At 44.2% G+C, this 19,894-nt stretch overlaps 1 protein-coding gene across 1 annotated transcript in view; it reads right to left on the bottom strand.

Moving 5' to 3' along the window:
- The window catches only part of nlgn4xb (neuroligin 4 X-linked b), a 41,401-nt gene that overhangs the window by 6,305 nt on the left and 15,202 nt on the right, over nucleotides 1-19,894 (bottom strand). Inside the window, exons 3-4 of the mRNA XM_037539459.1 lie at nucleotides 8,707-8,859; nucleotides 1,792-1,977 (exon numbers count right to left, since the gene is read on the bottom strand). Of these exons, the coding sequence (XP_037395356.1) occupies nucleotides 1,792-1,977; nucleotides 8,707-8,859 (339 nt within the window). The remainder of the gene's footprint in view (nucleotides 1-1,791; nucleotides 1,978-8,706; nucleotides 8,860-19,894) is intronic.

The following is a 19,894-nucleotide window of genomic DNA, read 5'->3' on the forward strand; positions in this document are numbered from 1 at the left end:
TAAAAAAATCCTCCTCTACAGTAAAATAAAGCTCTGCTGATCCTTCAACACAGTTTAACAGTAAATGGTCTTAAACGCTGGAGTTAATGTAGAACTGCTGATTCACCCCTTAACCCTGAAGATCAGCGCAGACGGCTGGTCACCATAGCAACACAGACGACAGTCTCGCCCAGCTAGTAGCTACGAAACGGCAAAGAGAGAGATTTAAGACGGGCATCGATAATCTGGAGATGAATGGACTGATTTGCATGGTTTGCCGATATGTTTAATCTGCAATGAGAAACTGGCAAACTCTAAAAAGTTGCGACAATGCAGCTTCTCATTCGCCGGCTTCTTGTTCGATTTTTCCCATTCCACCTTAAACGGTGCAGCAGATACATTCTGCCGTCTCAGTCTCCATCGAAGTTCAAACGTGAAAATTCAAACAAGAAGCTGGCGAATCAGAAGCGACATCAACCAAGACATTTGACAAGAAGCTGTTCTACTTTTGAGTAAAAGTTTCCTGCTGGAGATGCGAGAAAAGCGACTATAGCTGAGCTGAAGCTCAAAGCAGAGCAAAGTCAGTCTGTGTTTCCATTTGTATCGTACTTTTTATCCTATACTAGCACATCAGCACATATGGAGACATATTAACAGCCAAGATGGTGAAATGGACATAAAATATTGTGGCTCCCAAGGTGGTTTGATCTTTGTTGAAAGGACAAAATATGTCTTCTTGACATTTGGGTTGAGACCTCTTCACTATTCAAACATACAGTGAGAGTCATCATAGAACAGGACATCTAAAATCACACAGTGTGTGTTTGTCTTTGGAGGACGTTCAGCTACAGCTCAACCAGCCAAGCAAGAGATAAAACCGACGCACAAATGTGCGACTCCTGCTGTCACCGAGGATCAAAACTATAAAACATACTTTACTTACAGCTGTACAGAAGTGCTTTTCTGACGTGCATTGAAACCCAAAAACCTCTCTCCACGTCAGCGCTACTCAACCCAAGGTAACTAATATAGTATAGCGAGCTAATGTACATGATTTAAAATATACTAGATTTAAAATCTGGCATATTTTAAAAATCTAGGACTCATTCACACTGACAACTAATTCATTCCAAGTAGGTAATTTATTATGGTATCGGACTCGATCTTGGCAAGTGCTGAAAATTATTAAAAAATATGTGCTTCCATACATCCCTAGCAAAAAAACTGTATTTTTTATTTTGAATTCAATTTATATGTACTTAGTACAATGGATGCTGTTACAAAGCAGCTTTACAGAAAGCCAAGGACAGAACTGGCAAAGTTGCATGAGGAAGAAACCTTGGGAAAAGTTGCTGCTGTGTCTGATCCACTCGTTCCAGAACAACACACACTAACACACCACCACCACGTCAGTGTTACTGCAGTGCTGAGAATGACCCACCTCCCAAATAGTACCTGCTCTGTGAGGGTCCATGGGGGTCCTGACCACTGAAGAACAGGGTAACAGAGTATCAGAGAAACAGATGGACTACAGTCTGTAACTGTAGAACTACAGAGTGCAGCTATACAGTAAGTGGAGCTGATAAAGTGGACAGTGAGCGTAGAAACGAGGAGGTGGTCAGGATGTTACGCCTGGTAGTAGTTCAAATGAAACCACCGGGTGTCTAAGAAGGCACAGTACGCCCTGTCCAGACATCGCAGCACTGCAGTCGTGTCTTGGTTGATCGACTACATTTGCGGTAAAGGAGGGAATTCGATTTTTTCCCTAAACCACTACAGTTTGATTCTAGAGCCGTGTGAAAAGCTGTGTACCTTCCGAATAGTGTGACAAGGTCAGTAGGCTGACACATGACGCTCCAGCTCCAGACCCAAATATCGTCACCCGTCGAGGGTCTCCGTTGAAAGCCTGAATGTTCTCTTTCACCCATCGGAGAGCCTGGATCTGGTCCAGCAGCCCATAGTTCCCCTTGGCAGCTTGGTCCCCCGTGCTCAGGAACCCTGAAAAAACAAAATGTACTGTTATTCATCTGAGCTAATTGGCTGCCATTAAATTCCCGCAAAGGGGAATAACGGTGACCAAAGTGCCCAGTTTCCTGCAAACTTTATACAGTATCTCACACTGCAGTGACCTAAATCGAGTGACCATAACCTGAGAGTGAAGGTTGCTCTGAAAAACTGTCAGTAATGGTAAAAACCTTTCAGCAATTGTTGTAGCAGAGACTACTTAACATTTTGGTTTATTTTAATAGTTTTCATTATTTCAGCAATATTTTTTACACACAACACATCTCAGCTACTAAACCTTGTTTTGAGCCTAAAATGACTCGAGTGTAAATGTTACAACTCACCCCATAGGAGAGATGAACTGTAGGAGACTACGCTATTTTATGTGCATGATATCTGTATTTTGTTTCTGATGGATCTGTGAATAAAAAACACAATGGGACACCCACACATCACACCATCTGGAGCTTTCATGAATCCCATTCTAAATCCATTGGCATTAATATGGAGTTGGTCCTTCTTTGCAGCTCTAACAGCTTCCACTCTTCTGGGAAGCTTCTACAAGACGTTGGAGAGAGTCTGTGGGAATTTCTGTCCATTCATCCAGAAGAGCATTTGTGAAGTCAGACACTGATGTTGGACGAGGAGGCCTGGCCCACAGTCTCCATTCTAGTTCATCCCAAAGGTGTTGGATGGGGTTGAGGCCAGGACTCTGTGAGGGCCAGTCAAGCTCTTCCACACCAAACTCACCCAGTCAGGCCTTTATGGAGCTGTTTTGGTCACTGGGGCTCAGTCATGCTGGAACAAGAAAGGTTCTTCCCCAAACTGTTCCCACAAAGTTGGAAGTGTACAATTGTCCAAAATGTCTTGGTGCTGAAGCATTAAGATTCCCTTCACTGGAACTCAAGGTTTCTAGGCCAACTCCTGAAGAACAGACCCTTTTCATCACCCCCCTCCACTGCTCCAGTGGTGGCGCTTTACTCCACTCCATCTGACGCCTGATATTGTGCTTAGTTGAGTTGTTGGTTGAGTTGCACCTCCTGAGGTTCCTAAATGCTTCTACTTTTCAATAATACCGCCACCAGCTGATCATGGAATATCTAGGAGGATGGAAATTTCACAAACTGACATGTTGCAACAGCATCCTATTACAGAACCATGCTCAAATTCAGAGAGCTCATCTGATCCACTCAGACCAGCGCAACACACACTAACACACCACCACCACGTTAGTGTCACTGCAGTGCTGAGAATGACCCACCACCTAAATAGTACCTGTTCTGTGAGGGTCCATGGGGGTCCTGACCACTGAAGAACAGGGTAACAGAGTATCAGAGAAACAGATGGACTACAGTCTGTAACTGTAGAACTACAGAGTGCAGCTATACAGTCAGTGGAGCTGATAAAGTGGACAGTGAGCGTAGAAACGAGGAGGTGGTCAGGATGTTATGGATATATTTATGTATATATATATAGTTATATAGATATATACACACATACACACACCAGACGGGCCGTGACGCAAACAAATACCACTGCAGCCAAATTGCTGTGCTGTCTTCGGTCTTCTTAGGACGTCGTTGCGTTAATAAATGCGCTGCTAATGCGAGGAGGTGCAGTAATTTACACTGCTGCAGTGGTGCTTTGCGCCACGTTTGATTAATCTGTCTTTTAAGGACACGACTGTATGATCAATTACACCTGACGATTCTGTCTCACCAGATGGTGTGTGTTTCCATAGCTGTGCTAAATTTCTCCATTAAGATGGTGACAGCAAACTGCTGAAGAAACTGGATGTGTGGATAAATGATATCAAATAAGATTACGGTCCATCTTAAGCGCATCGGTTTACAGGGGTGGGAAGAGCACTGAAAACTCCTCCTCAGAGAGGAGGTTCATTGATTTTAAAGCCGTGCGTAATCCGACTGCTGAACTGTACACAAAGGCGTTCAGAGTGGTGTGATGTGAAAATACTCACTGTACATTTCTTTACAGCGATGACTACGACACAAATATGGCCATTTTATTAACTATCCAAACCACCAGAGAACCTCCACGCGTGATCAAATAGTAACAAAGCAGAAAAAATATATATCAAATATACATGTTTTTGAGGATTATTTTGCCGTATAATGCCTCTCCACCGTCACGGACTACAAAATATTCATTTTTGGCCAAACACTTCTAAAACGATCATAAAACAGCGTCTCAGTCATCAGGCAGTGGATTCAGAACCAGTTCATGTAGGAACTTTCTGTAGGAGCTTTTAGAGGGACGTCTGGTTCCCATCACCACCACTGTGAACGGTTCTGACTCTAGAACCGCCCTGAACCACTCTGTTTACATTGTAATTATTGAACGATGCAGAAATTTAGAAAATCTGAATTTCCCCCTTAAATAACAATCCAGCTACTATAGTGATGACATAAGTACAACTATTAATACATACAATTATATACAATTAAATAATTAATTCTTTGAAAAAATACCTAAGTAGGTTAATATTACTTTGAGGTCTTATTCACCTTCAGAACGAAGGTCCAAAGCTGAGGGCTTCCCTTCACATTTAAGGCATTCGGCTGACAGTCTTATCCGGAGTGACTTAGAGTTTGTGATCAGTTTACACAGGGAGGCCAAGGTGGTGTTGGGAGTCTAGCCCAAGGACTCTTATTGGTATAGCGTAGGGCAGTTGCCTTGGTGGGGGACTGAACCCCAGTCTCCAGCGTAGAAGGCAGAGGTTTTAGCCACGACACTAACCAACCACACGTAAAGATCTTTCCTGCTATTTCTGGACAAAATGTTCAAATAGTAAAGGAACGCAGCAGCTGTGCAGCTAACTGTCTAAGTGGTTCCTCAGAAAAGCGTAATTAGTCATGGTGCTTCAAAATGAACAGGGACTTTTTTAGAGCCTTTCTGAAAAGGGTTCTAGGTAGCACCATAACGGTTTCTTCAATTGTTACAATGTCAAGCTTGTGCCAAGAGAAGAACCATCTGCATTCTCCATCAATCTGAAGATCCCTTTCACCATGCAAAGAACCTTTAATCATGCAAAGGGTTCTCTGAGCGTTCCTCAGATAGCGAGCATGGATCGATCCGCTGGCTTGATAAGGTCGGCACTCCGCCACTGCTGGTCCCCCTCGGACCACCCAGATTACTGTCCTGCATACAAGCTTTAATTAGTTTTTAATCTAATTCATCTGTTTTTAATTGAATAGTTTTTATTAATTTTAGATAAATTAATTAGGACAAATATTACAACCGGCTAAGAGAAAAGAATAACGACATTGGCCTGATGTGAAATGATTTACTACACTAATTTATAATGTAGAACTGAAGGAAGCCGGTAAAGTAAACTGGACTGTGAGTAGAAAGTGGAATTTTGTCTGAGGGGCGCCGGTGGGCCGCCCGGAAAACGCTGAGCAAAATGCCAGTGGACCACCAGCTTTGCCATCAGCATGCAAACAGTGGTCCACTATCCTTCTGCTATCAAGGTGGTTCTGTATAGAACCACCTTCTTTATAAAGAACCCTTCAATAAGCGTAAGTGTATAAACGAGAACTACTTCGCTGATTTGGACAAACTTTTTTTGTAAATGATCAGCCAAGTAAGTTCTGGCTCTAAAGTTACATAAAGACCTTTTTCATCTTGTTCTCTGACCCTGAATGATGCTACTTATGGACTGGGCCGGGACGCTGTCCGAATCTTGATGTGAGGGGATGCGTCTTGGCTGACGGCGTCGCTAATTCCAGCACAGTGTCGGTGCCAAGCCTCAATCGAATGAGGCCTGGGTAACCTTCACCCGCCACGCATAAATCACCCTCCCTGGCCGGCCTTTTGATAAAGGTTAATTGAAACCCCTTTTGTGATGTAGGACTTTTTCGCCTGGACAATTTATTCCAGGGTCATCGGCACGCTCGTGGGTTTTCTCGCAGTTCTTTAATGAGGCATTGACCCATGCGGCCACAAGGCTCAGCTGGCACCCCTCCGCTCCTGATTTAAAGGTTCGGGATTATCTATGACGGCTAAATCGCAAAGACGTGATAGATAAATGGTAACGACATTCTCCTGGCCGGCGTGAAGGAAAACCTGGGCCCGGTGACGGTTAGCCAAGTTACCACGGTAACAGCCCCCCATTGATGGTTAAACAACTGGTTTTAAAAAATGTATAATAATAATAATAATATTATCACATAGTTAATACATGTTTTCATCTGAACTATTAACTATTTACGTAATCCCACACAGATATGTATGAATTATTTGTTAGTTATATGAAGTTGATGATCAAGATACCTGATTTCATAATAAGTATGAATAAACTGTCTACATTGTTTTAAATAATTACGTAGATATTTACTACTAAACTTTTCCTCAATGAGGAGATAATCATTATTAAATGTTTAATATATATATAATATGTAAAACACTAATTATCATTAATTGGACCGGTACCCATACAGAATACTCCATCGTGTTGTAATTGAACTGAATGTGAAAGTTTTGCTCTTATTTGTGTCACGATTGGCCCCTCCCAGTCCTGTCCATGTGTTTGTGTTTTGGTCCAGCCCTCTCATTTCATGACTCCACCCCTGATTGTTTCCACCTGTCCCTCATCAGCCCTGTTGTATTTAAGCCCTGTGCTTGCCCCTTGTGTTGGCTGGGCTTTGTTTGAATTGTTATCTGCTGTGTGGTGGTTGTACTGGTGGTGTTTGTACTGGTGGTGTTTGTACTGGTCTATGTACTGTTTGTTCTATTTGTACTGTTCTGCTTGTTCTGTTGGGTTCTGGTGTCTGTCATGTCTGCCCCCGATCAATCTGTGTTGGCTCTATGATCCTGGACCGTTTCGACTATGACCCTGGATTTGCCCATAATAAATCTCGCTTATCTCCACATATGCGTCTGCTTCCTCGTTACAGTAAGGAAGTTTGTTGTAGGATGCCGAGTTTGTTGTAGGATGACGAGCTTGTTGTAGGATGACGAGCTTGTTGTAGGATGCCGAGCTTGTTGTAGGATGTTGTTGTAGGATGCCGAGTTTGTTGTAGGATGCCGAGCTTGTTGTAGGATGCCGAGCTTGTTGTAGGATGTTGTTGTAGGATGCCGAGTTTGTTGTAGGATGTTGTTGTAGGATGCCGAGTTTGTTGTAAGATGCCGAGTTTCCAGCGCTGTCATTTTACCCCTTTCTAATGCCTGATGAACTGTAAGAAATAGGTGGTAAAGTTTCCTCTCTGCCTCCTTTCTATTCATCTACTGTTTCATATGAGGACATCAAAATATCCCAGGAAAGAAGCTCCATCACGCTGTGAAATCAAATAAGCAAATTAGCGCTGTCGTTCCACGCGGAGCTGCAACAAATGCCACCATGCCGAGACGCTCTTGCTGCCAGTTTACCCAGCCGTCCTCCCCTCAGATCACACTTTTCCAAAGACAAAGCTGTAGGTGGTACACGACTGAACTATTAATTCCATTTATGAACATCATTTACTTTTTAATTTGCTTTGAAATCTTTTTTCTCCGCTCTCTTTTCTGAACTTTTTCAAAAGCGCAGTGGTGGATTCGCCCGGAGGAAATTATGCACTTTCATATTTTTTGCAATATTTTTGCAATCGTTCCCAGCAGGGTCAGGAAAAGAACATCACTGTGGCGTTTTTGTTTTTTCAGAAAGATTAAGAATCTGCTAAAAGAACAAACAAAATCGTTTCCCTGTTGTGGTCAGTGAAGCGCATTATTGTATAAATTCAATTACTGACAGTCAAACTGCAAAGTTTTCTGTGTAAACATTCACTTTATGAGCTCCACCTCATGGCTTCACTATGCAGATGTACATTTACAGACTGTAGTCCATGTTGCTCAGCCTAGTCCGCCACCCCTGACCACTGCTGTCCAGATATGATTTGGGTGGTGGTCCATTCTCAACGCCTCGAAAGCTCAGTCTGAGAAGCTGGTTGATGATTTTCTGAACTAATCAAACCCATTCAGTGGTGCTGAGGTCTGGACTTTGGGGCGGTCAGTCCATCGTCCAGCTTCTCTGTTTGATGTGTCCGTCTCCTTTTCTCAGTGAGGTTCTTCTTGATCAGCTACACGTCCTATCAGACCCACAGCGCTGAGTGGTCTTCTCACAGTGGAAGGATGGACAGAAACACCTGTGGATGTTCTCAGATCTGAAGCAGCTTGATCTTCTCCTCTCTCTCAGAGATCAAAGCTTTCAGTGCTGTTTATCTGATGGGGGCAGTTTTGGGGTCAACCAGCTCTTCCAGGTGGTTGTTAGGAGACACATTTTCTATGTATCTCCAGTTTTGGAAACTCCTGTTTTTTGTACTTATTTTCCTTTGACTTTCTTTTTCCTTAAGTGGATTATATTATAGCTAATAACTACAGAAATATCTTCAGAAAATGAAATAGAACTTTTATATAATAATCTCCATTTTTGACGTTTTCATTTTCTGTCATAATTAGAAAATTCCTGTTGTTCTTTACATTGTATGTAAATTTCATGAAGAACAAACCAACAGAAACAGCCCAAAATAACTTGGAAATACGTCTGGTTCCATTGACTTACATTAAACGTAAAGTAGGTTTTTTCCTTCTCCTGTAAAGTTCCCATTTTGGAGGTACGAGGTTTTTGTTATGACAACAGCGAGATATTTATATATATATATTTAATTACATTAAATCTCATGTACATGCCCTAAACGCTGTAATAGAATGGAGCATCAAAGAACTCACCTAAAACCCCCAGACGGTAGTTGAGGGTGACCACGATGACGTTGCCGTAGCTGGCGAGGACGCTGCCGTCAATCATGTTTCCTGTGCCTTCCACATAAGAGCCGCCGTGAATGTACACCATCACCGGCTTCAGTCCGTCGTTATCGTCCATGTCTGAAACACGGGCATTTAAAAAAATCACTCAAGAAACTTTTGGGCAGGAATGCACTGATATGGAACTTCAAGGCTGATAACAACACCTCACTGTGGCCAATACCAGTAATAATAACACAATGAATCCTAAATGAAGCATTTTAGAACAAGTTTGTAAAATTATCAGCTGTAGTTTTAATATTGGGCGAATAACGATCATTAATTTTTTCCATTTATTGGTAAAAACATTGTTAATGCATTACAATGTTGTTTCAATTAGCCACTGATATATCATACACCACTTGCTATGAGGCTTAAGATACTGTCACAGTGATTAGAGGAGGAATCCAGAAATACTGACCATACCAGGCAGGCGCAGGAATAAATACATGGGTGTTAAAAATGTGGCCATAAACAATCCTGTAAGGAAGTGTATTTAAAATGTACACCCTGGAGGAAAGAAGAAAAGCAGTTCTGAATTTTTCTGTGTTTTTTTTTTATTGTAGGGGCCTGGGCTTGTTTTCCATACAGCTTTATTGTCATCTGATAACCTCTAAAACCCCCACAGGGGACCTACATTCATCTATATGCTAATCTGCCCCTAAAAAGCGGTCTGATCAGAAAAGTAAAGCGTGAGCATGTGATTACAGCTCCACTGTCTCAGCCGTGCTGGGCACTACAGTTCGAAAAAAAGGTCAAATCCAACATCTGTGGGACTGCAAAGACTTCTAAACCTTCTCAGATCCAGGCATGCCAGAATGAACTTCAGGCCTGTTGCTCAAGTTTTTTAAATGGTCTGGAAACAATGCTGTTCTTCAGACTTTGGAGTCTGACTGGGCCACAAGCCACTTTACACAGTTCAACCAGCCAGCAGGCTGGGTGATTACTGTCCACTGTGGTAGTGGAATTGATCTAGTCTCCATCCCGGGACACTTTGATCATGGTAGCAGAGTTTGACTATGGCACGAGCTGAGTAACATGTCAGTGTGGTAGTGGAAGCTGACTTGAAAGCAAACCAATCATTTTTCACCGCAGTTTTAACGGTAACAAGTCGGGCCGGGCCACTTTTCATAACAGTAGTAGAGTTTAACTATGTCGTTACCCGGGCCACTTTTCACTAGGCCGTGAACTGGGCCACATTTTATTACAGTAACTAGGCCGTGAGCTGAGCCACTTTTCATTACAGTAATGAAGTCTAATTAGGCCGTGAGCTGGGCCACTTTTCATTACAGTAACGGCATTTAACTAGGCCATGAGTCGGGCCACTTTTCATTACAGTAACGGCGTTTAACTAGGCCATGAGCATGGCCACTTTTCATTACAGTAACGGCGTTTAACTAGGCCATGAGCATGGCCACTTTTCATTACAGTAACGGCGTTTAACTAGGCAATGAGTTGGGCCACTTTTCATTACAGTAACGGCGTTTAACTAGGCCATGAGCTTGGCCACTTTTCATTACAGTAACGGCGTTTAACTAGGCCATGAGCTGGGCCACTTTTCATTACAGTAACGGCGTTTAACTAGACCATGAGCATGGCCACTTTTCATTACAGTAACGGCGTTTAACTAGGCCATGAGCATGGCCACTTTTCATTACAGTAACGGCGTTTAACTAGGCCATGAGCATGGCCACTTTTCATTACAGTAACGGCGTTTAACTAGGCAATGAGTTGGGCCACTTTTCATTACAGTAACGGCCTTTAACTAGGCCATGAGCTTGGCCACTTTTCATTACAGTAACGGCGTTTAACTAGACCATGAGCATGGCCACTTTTCATTACAGTAACAGAGTTTAACTAGGCCATGAGCTGGGCCACTTTTCATTACAGTAACGGCGTTTAACTAGGCCATGAGCATGGCCACTTTTCATTACAGTAACGGCGTTTAACTAGGCCATGAGCTGGGCCACTTTTCATTACAGTAACGGCGTTTAACTAGGCCATGAGCTTGGCCACTTTTCATTACAGTAACGGCGTTTAACTAGGCCATGAGCTGGGCCACTTAAAATTACAGTAACAGAGTTTAACTTGGCCATGAGCTGGGCCACTTTTCATTACAGTAACAGAGTTTAACTTGGCAATGAGCTGGGCCACTTTTCATTACAGTAACAGAGTTTAACTAGGCCATGAGCTGGGCCACTTTTCATTACAGTAACAGAGTTTAACTTGGCCATGAGCTGGGCCACTTTTCATTACAGTAACAGAGTTTAACTAGGCCATGAGCTGGGCCACTTTTCATTACAGTAACAGAGTTTAACTTGGCAATGAGCTGGGCCACTTTTCATTACAGTAACAGAGTTTAACTTGGCCATGAGCTGGGCCACTTTTCATTACAGTAACAGAGTTTAACTAGGCCATGAGCTGGGCCACTTTTCATTACAGTAACAGAGTTTAACTTGGCCATGAGCTGGGCCACTTTTCATTACAGTAACAGAGTTTAACTAGGCCATGAGCTTGGCCACTTTTCATTACAGTAACAGAGTTTAACTAGGCCGTGAGCTTGGCCACTTTTCATTACAGTAACAGAGTTTAACTAGGCCGTGAGCTGGGCCACTTTTCATTACAGTAACAGAGTTTAACTAGGCCGTGAGCTGGGCCACTTTTCATTACAGTAACAGAGTTTAACTAGGCCATGGGCTGGGCCACTTTTCGTTACAGTAATGGAGTTTAACCAGGCTGTGACCCAGACCATTTTCATGCAGAGACCAGTGCTATCTCTGGTACATAATCTGTTTAGAAGTATCCAGACAGCCTTTCTAAAGATTTCATTTTTATTTTGAGATGCACCCATCGCTGTTTTTTGAGCACTGTATCCATCACTGTCCACTTTATTAGACACTCCTACCTTGTCGGTCCACCTTGTAGATGTAAAGTCAGAGACGACAGCTCATCTGCTGCTGCACAGTTTGTGTTGGTCATCCTCTAGTCCTTCATCAGTGGTCACAGGACGCTGCCCACAGGACGCTGTTGGCTGGATATTTTTGGTTCTCAGTCCAGCAGCGACTCTGAGGTGTTTAAACACTCCAGCAGCACTGCTGTGTCTGATCCACTCAGACCAGCACAACACACACTAACACACCACCACCACGTCAGTGTTACTGCAGTGCTGAGAATGACCCTCCACCCAAACAGTACCTGCTCTGTGAGGGTCCATGGGGGTCCTGACCACTGAAGAACAGGGTAACAGAGTATCAGAGAAACAGATGGACTACAGTCTGTAACTGTAGAACTACAGAGTGCAGCGATATGGTTGACAGACCCTGGACTGTTTTTGATTACGGTTTGGGCAGTTTTTAACATTTTTTTCAGCTCGTCGTGTTTAGAGAAAGAAGGGTTGACCAAGTTGGGACCATGATATGGGGCTTTACACACAGGAAGCATTAAAGGAGTGATGGATCAGGAGACATAAGAGGAGAATTTGACCACAAACATTCCGCTAAAAGACATGGCTAAGTCTCCTGACTTGAATCCCGCTGAATATTTATAGAGGATTTTGAAATTGTGAGTTCATCAGAACGCCTCTCGTAGCCTCGCCAAGAGAAATGGGTCAACACTGAACCACAATGTTACAAAAACTGAACGACTTCTTACTGTAAATGTCTTAAAGCTGCCAGTAATGGCTTTGCAGCAAAGTACTAATGTCACTCAGTTGTTCTGAATACTTCAACATTTAAACACCTTTTTTCATCTTGTTACACTAATGAACACACTTCTTTGTGAATATCTGCTCTAGAGGTTTGTTACATAACAACAACAAAAGTGTCTGAAAGCTTGTTTCCTACACTATGTGGCCAAAAGTATGTGGACATACCTCCTAAATACTAAGTTCAGACGTTTTGGCCATGCCCGTTGCTAACAGCTGTACAAAATCAAGCACACAGCCTTGCAGTCTCAATAGACAAACACTGGCAGTATAATGGCTCATTCTGATGAGCTCAGTGACTTTAAAGATGTCATAAGATCCCACCTTTTCTGCTAGATCTGCCCCAGTCAACTGTAAGTGGTACTGTGAAATGGAAGCATCAGACCACACCAACTTACAGAGCAAGGTACTGAAGCCTGTGGGGTCTCTGAAAGCAACATCAGCACAAGTTGAGCAGGAGAAAGCTACCTTCCAGGGTTTGAGCCTCTTAGAGCCCCTCCAATTCTATGTTTCCAATTTTGTGGCAACATTTTGGGAAAGAGCCCTTCCTATTCCAGCATGATTGAGCCCCTGTCTGTCTGTCTGTCTGTCTATCTAAGGACATAGTTTGAAAAGTTTGGTGTGGATGGAATTCAGTGCCTGACCTCATAAATGCTCTTTTGACTGAAAAAGCACAAATTCCCAGACACACTCCAAAATCTTATAGGTGGTCTTCTCAGAAGAGTGGAGGCTGTCAGACCCACAAAGGAGAGCCAAATCCAAATAAGCGCCCATGGTTTTGTAATGGGACGTCCAACGAGCTCATGGTCAGGTGTCCACTTACTTTTGGCCATTTGATGTGTAAGGTAGGTTCCTGCTATGCCTTATGTGGCGTAATGCTAATGTAAATAACATACCACCCCACCAATGTCACATCCCCCAACCACGCCAGCATCCAGAGTGACTCGACCCTGTGTGACTCACAGGGTACAGCATGACTAAGCCCGGCGCTCGTAAACACAGCGGAAGACGCTGCGCTGCTTTCTGCAAGGCCACCTTCACACAAACTAGCCCTCAGCCCACAGACCGCATTTTAAAAATGTGAGGAGTCATCTGAGAGAGCTGGCCCGATGCTGAACCGACATCCATAAACATCCCATGGTCTTCGCTGTGCCACTACAGCGTAGGCTATGTTTAGAGCGTGATTCATTGTGCGGTGTCGCTCCTGGACGTGCGCTGCATTCCCATGAATTAAAAAAAACAAACCACGAGAGAATCCCGTCTGCACGGACGCAGATAAATCCTGCCGCCCCTCCAGGGGAACTAATTGCGCCTCCTTTGTCTGCGGTAAATATAAATGCATGCTAAATGGGAAAAACGCTAATGGGATCATGACAACATCCCTGTATTTCACCGGGAATAATGGCATAATATCCAACCCTGAAGGAGCCCATTGTCTGCACCATCCCGTTCACGTTGCCTCTCCCGCCCTGGCCGCTAATGAAACGTGCTCGTTCACCTGGCAGGAAGACACGGAAGTGCAGAGACAAAGGATGAGCGGAAAATGATACTCTCTGTTTTTTTTTTTTGCAGAGCAGAAAAGGATGACATTAAAAAACAACTGCAGCCTGAAAATGTCTTCCTACAGACGTCTGGAATATGTTTTCAAACACTGTGTCCACTCACTGTCCACTCTATTAGACCAACAGTTTGTGTTGGTCATCCTCTGGTCCTTCATCAGTGGCCACATGACGCTGCCCACAGGATGCTGCCCACAGGACGCTGCCCACAGGACGCTGCCCACAGGACGCTGTTGGCTGGATATTTTTAGTTGGTGGACTGTTCTCAGTCCAGCAGCAACACTGAGGTGTTTAAAAACTCCAGCAGCACTGCTGTGTCTGATCCACTCGCACCAGCGCAACACACACTAACACAGTGTTACTGCAGTGCAAATAGTACCTGCTCTGTGAGGGTCCATGGGGGTCCTGACCACTGAAGAACAGGGTAACAGAGTATCAGAGAAACAGATGGACTACAGTCTGTAACTGTAGAACTACAGAGTGCAGCTATACGGTCAGTGGAGCTGATAAAGTGGACAGTGAGCGCAGAAACGAGGAGGTGGTCAGGATGTTACGCCTGATGGGTGTAAACTTGTGAATTCTGCCAAACCTCTTTCCGAATAGTCCATTTAAAAGCTAATGTTTCTGACAGCAGAAGGAAGTGAAAGTTTTTCCAAGAAAAGAGTGAGAAACACTGCAGGTTCCTCCGTTCACAGCTCAGTCTGTCCCGTTTTTGATGCTAATGAGAGCTTTCCGTCTTGCGGTTTGCCTGTAATTCTCCGAACAGCGGATTGTTCCTGCACTGCCGAGGTTATTGGAGATTTCGAAGACAATTGCTTGAGAGGTTTTCTTCAGCGCTTTGGTAATTTCTTGACCCTAAACTGGGGCTGTTTTGCTCAGCCAAGCTGCTCACTGATTGCCAAGCTTCTCCGAGGTGTTTCGCTTTGTTGATTTAGCTTTGATAACTCTGTGCAGCGCTTCTCACTGGAATTCCTTTCTTGCGGCTTCGGAATTGCTTTGGTCTCATAATTTGAAATAAAAGTCACGCCGATGACGTCGCTCGACCTCCACTGACCTGTTTTCTGAGGATCTATGGAGAAAAGCTCATGGTGAGTCCACTGTGTCTCTCAGTTCTCAGAGATCTTCTCATTCAGCTCATGATCTCATATGAAGCTTCTAGCTGACGTCACTGGTGTGACCGACTTTATTCTGAGGTCACTGTGAAAACATAGAATTCAAATGGATTAAATTCCATATTTTAGTGGACGTTCCCTGATGGACAGCGTGTGGTTTGGTGTTCTGTAAAATGCTTTGAACATTAAAAACCTCTCTGGTGTTTCCTTCATATTGAGTAACACCGATGACGATCGGTCACACCAGGGACACCTATGGAGAGACAGAGAAGTGGACGTTTCTGTAGAACGACCCATTTTAAGGGACCAAACACATGCGGTCACCCTCAACGATGAGACTGCGTCTAGAAGCGTCTTTCAGTCAAAAGTCATGGGCACGTTCAGAAAAACAATAAATTACTGAAACGTCACATTCTTCATATCTGCCGAATCTCTGGAGTATAAAACCTCATTTCTGATGCTGTCGCATCGTTTGGCTTTGTTTATCCAGCCCTCCGCGCGCTTCCCGTTCCTGTCTTGGCATCTTAAATCTAGTCAATATACCTAATGTTTCTCATTATGATGCTGCTGTATGAATATTACAAGATTATTCCGCTCGTTTCTAGACACTTTAACCACATTTGATCTCCTCCACTGGCAGATCAGTTTTCTTATTTCAAGAAATGAAGCAAAATTAGAGCAGTAATTCAGGGGCTTTCACTGTGGAGCACATTCAGAACTAATCATGTGAGTCAATTACACAGAATTACAACTTCATTAGAAGCTCTTGCTTTCCCAGATATCAGGGAATGTAATGTTGGCTAAATGTTGGGCCGAACGATTTGAGGAAAACATCTAATTGTGACTTTTCTGACCCACATTGTGATTTAAATGCAGTAATTTCCTATAAATTAACTGCCAGGCCAAGAGTCAGACTACCAGTTGTGATGTGACATGACAGAAGATGGATCTATTGCAATTTCCATTCAAAACGATTCATCTAACTAAATGTTACAAGCAATGTGCGTTGCACTGGTCTGAGCGGATCAGCAGTTTTAAACACCTCAGTGTCGCTGCTGGACTGAGAAGCAAAAATATCAAGCCAACAGCGTCCTGTGGGCAGCGTCCTGTGGGCAGCGTTCTGTGGGCAGCGTCCTGTGGGCAGCATTCTGTGGGCAGCGTCCTGTGGGCAGCGTCCTGTGGGCAGCGTTCTGTGGGCAGCGTCCTGTGGGCAGCGTCCTGTGGACAGCGTCCTGTGACCACAGATGAAGGACTAGAGGATGACCAACACAAACTGTGCAGCAGCAGATGAGCTGTCGTCTCTGACTTCACATCTACAAGGTGGACCGACAAGGTAGGAGTGTCTAATAGAGTGGACAGTGAGTGGACACAGTGTTTAAAAACTCCAGCAGCACTGCTGTGTCTGATCCACTCGCACCAGCACAACACACGCTAACACACCACCACCACCACGTCAGTGTTACTGCAGTGCTGAGAATGACCCACCACCCAAATAGTACCTGCTCTGTGGGGGTCCTTGGGGGTCCTGAGGGTCCATACATTGCTGCCTTGTCAAAGTTGTCCAAAATGACTTAATAAGACTAGAATTTTTCCCCATTAACCTCAGTTCATATCTAAGGATACAGGGTTTTGTTGTGAGGAGGAAAAACTCTCCAGTAAACAGATGTTTCTAAACTTTTGGCTGCTACTGTACCTCACTGTCCTTCTGTAAAACATCAACTGATTTCTTCCTCATGATGTTTAATTACATGGTTGTGTAGGGCGTTATATAAATCGCTGCTCTTTGTGGGTGTAGATCACCCAAAATAAGTCAAGTGTCCAACTTCAACAGCTTTGTGTGCTCATAATTCGACAAAGCACAGGCCTGTAATTTGACTGCTTACCCCTGACTCATCCTTTTTCCTCCGCTCTCGCAACTGGACCACGGTCCCTCACCACGCTGACACGTTGCTATTACCGCTGTTATTGTCTCTTTCTAAACCAGCACGGAAACTTTCACCAAAGGTCAGCGCCAATCGTTAAAAGATCATTAAACATCCATTTGCGAGACGTTAAATGAGTCTCGGACGTTTGTTCGTTATCGTCTGACCTGGTGTCCCTTGAAATGGAGCCGAAGCTCTTCACAAAGTTTCCAAATATGCTGCGTGTATTGTGCATTATGGTGCCCACGGGTGCACTGACCAGATGGCAGAGGGTGATTACGCCGGCTCAGATAATCACACAAAAAACTGTCCTAGTATTCCTGCGTCTAGCACTTGATTTAGTGGAACCTTGAGCTATGGAACAACAAACAACTGACCATAATCATTTTGGAGATGTTAAAGGAGGTATAACATCAGATTACACAGTGGATTTAACTACAGAACAGTCCAAACATCCTGACCACCTCCTCGTTTCTACGCTCACTGTCCACTTTATCAGCTCCACTTACTGTATAGCTGCACTCTGTAGTTCTACAGTTACAGACTGTAGTCCATCTGTTTCTCTGATACTCTGTTACCCTGTTCTTCAGTGGTCCGGACCCCCATGGACCCTCACAGAGCAGGTACTGTTTGGGTGGTGGGTCATTCTCAGCACTGCAGTAACACTGACGTGGTGGTGGTGTGTTAGTGTGTGTTGTGCTGGTGCGAGTGGATCAGACACAGCAGTGCTGCTGGAGTTTTTAAACACAGTGTCCACTCACTGTCCACTCTATTAGACACTCCTACCTCGTCGGTCCACCTTGTAGATGTAAAGTCAGAGACGACAGCTCATCTGCTGCTGCACAGTTTGTGTTGGTCATCCTCTAGTCCTTCATCAGTGGTCACAGGACGCTGCCCACAGGACGCTGCCCACAGGACGCTGCCCACAGGACGCTGTTGGCCTGATATTTTTCGTTGATGGACTATTCTCAGTCCAGCAGCGACACTGAGGTGTTTAAAAACTCTGATCCACTCAGACCAGCACAACACACTCTGACACAAGACCACCAAAACTGAAGGTTTCCATTCCAGCAAAGCAGGAGCTCACATGATCAGTCGTTTGAGGACTGACCAACTGATTAAACAAGTGGAATCAGCTGAGCTCCCGCTTGGTCGGAATGAAAACCTGCAGTCACACCAGCCCTTTGTGGACGAGGCTGGACACCCCTGATTGAACTGATGTTAATGTGGACGTGCAAACATCACCACAACCAACGTTCTAAGGTCTGATTGTGGATCTTAAATCAGTTCCTCCAGGTGAAAAGTTGGTATTTGTTCCTTTTCATAACCGAATGTTTTAAAACAGAGCAGTAGAGTAAAAGCCTGGAGGCGAGGCGAGGCGGGGTGAGTGGAGTCAGTCCAGCTGAGATCAGATCATTGGGTTATGGCTCAGTTATGTTCCCTGACTGAAGGGACTGAGATGAGGGAACAATCCCAAGTGACGGTTATCGTACCTTTATTTCTGAGTGTATGTGTTATCAATAACGTCGATTAGGGGCGGATTTAGTGATTCCAGGGCATTTTAAAGTGGTAAATTCACGAAGTGACATTATCTCCCTAAATACTCAATAAGTAGATCATTTTACTTGTTTTATGAACAAATGCTTGAAATGAGCAAAGGTATCTGCCAATATGGTGAAATCATTTGGTCGAGAGTAAAGAAGTAATGAGTAGAAAGATCAGGATTTCATGAAAGTAGTAAGTAATGTGGCCCCATTGCAGTTTAAGGGAAGTAATTAGTAACTCGGATTACATTTTTTAGTATCTGCTTCAACACTGGAGGTGTCTATACGACCATAGCATTTTATAGGGTCTGCTGAGCCTGTACTGCGCTCTGTTCGGACTGAAAAAATGCAAAGTCAGCAACAAACCTTCTGCCTCCTTGCCTTGTTTTTGTGCTCCTCTGCTACACTTGCACGACTTCGTTTGATTTTTCCTCTCAGCTCGCAGAAAATCACACTGAAGAACCTCCTCTCCATAATGCAGATCAGGGCTTCTCAACCTTTTCCACCCCAAGGCCCACCTTCTTATAACTAGAAAGCACAGTGGCCCATAAGAAAACTGAAATGGACTTTTTTAAAACTCTTTTTCTTTCCTCAAGCACTAACACAGACCCTGAAAAAGACCACATCGTCCATCCTGGTCCAATCACAGAAACCACAACTCCATGACTTATTCAAAAATAGCATTACATTGGCAAGGATGTTAAAAAAAAAGGGGGGGGGGGGGGTAATAGAAATGTAGAGGTGGGCTGTGGTCCATCATGCTTTCTCTGAAAATACTCCACTGACTTTCCCTCAAGTTTGGTCTCTTCATTCGGCTCCCGAGTGGCGCAACCGTCTAGGCGTTGGCCGAGTCATCAGGAGATCGTGGGTTTGATCCATGGTGATGCTACAGTCATCCGCAGCCGGAAGCCCAAGAGAGCACAACTGGCCTCGCTCTGTCTGGATGCCTGTGATGCCTCTGACCCGCCCCTACTCCCCCATCACTCAGTGTGATGCCAGCCAGCGCAGGCTACCGTAAGCCTGTGCTGCCTTCACCCTCCTAGTGTTCATAGCATGGCGTGACTGGGGAGTCCTAACTTTTATTATGGGCAAATCCAGGGTCATGGTCAAAACGGTCCGGGTTCAAACAGCCAACACGAACAGATCGGCGTGCAGACATGATAAACAACACGGAACCTCAAACAAGAACCAAACACGAGAATACAGGACATACACCCACCAACACTTACCAACACAGACCAGGCCAAACACAGGGCTTATATATCAGAGGCAAGAC

Source organism: Pygocentrus nattereri, chromosome 6 (genome assembly GCF_015220715.1).
Source record: "Pygocentrus nattereri isolate fPygNat1 chromosome 6, fPygNat1.pri, whole genome shotgun sequence".
NCBI classification, from domain to species: Eukaryota; Metazoa; Chordata; class Actinopteri; order Characiformes; family Serrasalmidae; genus Pygocentrus; species Pygocentrus nattereri.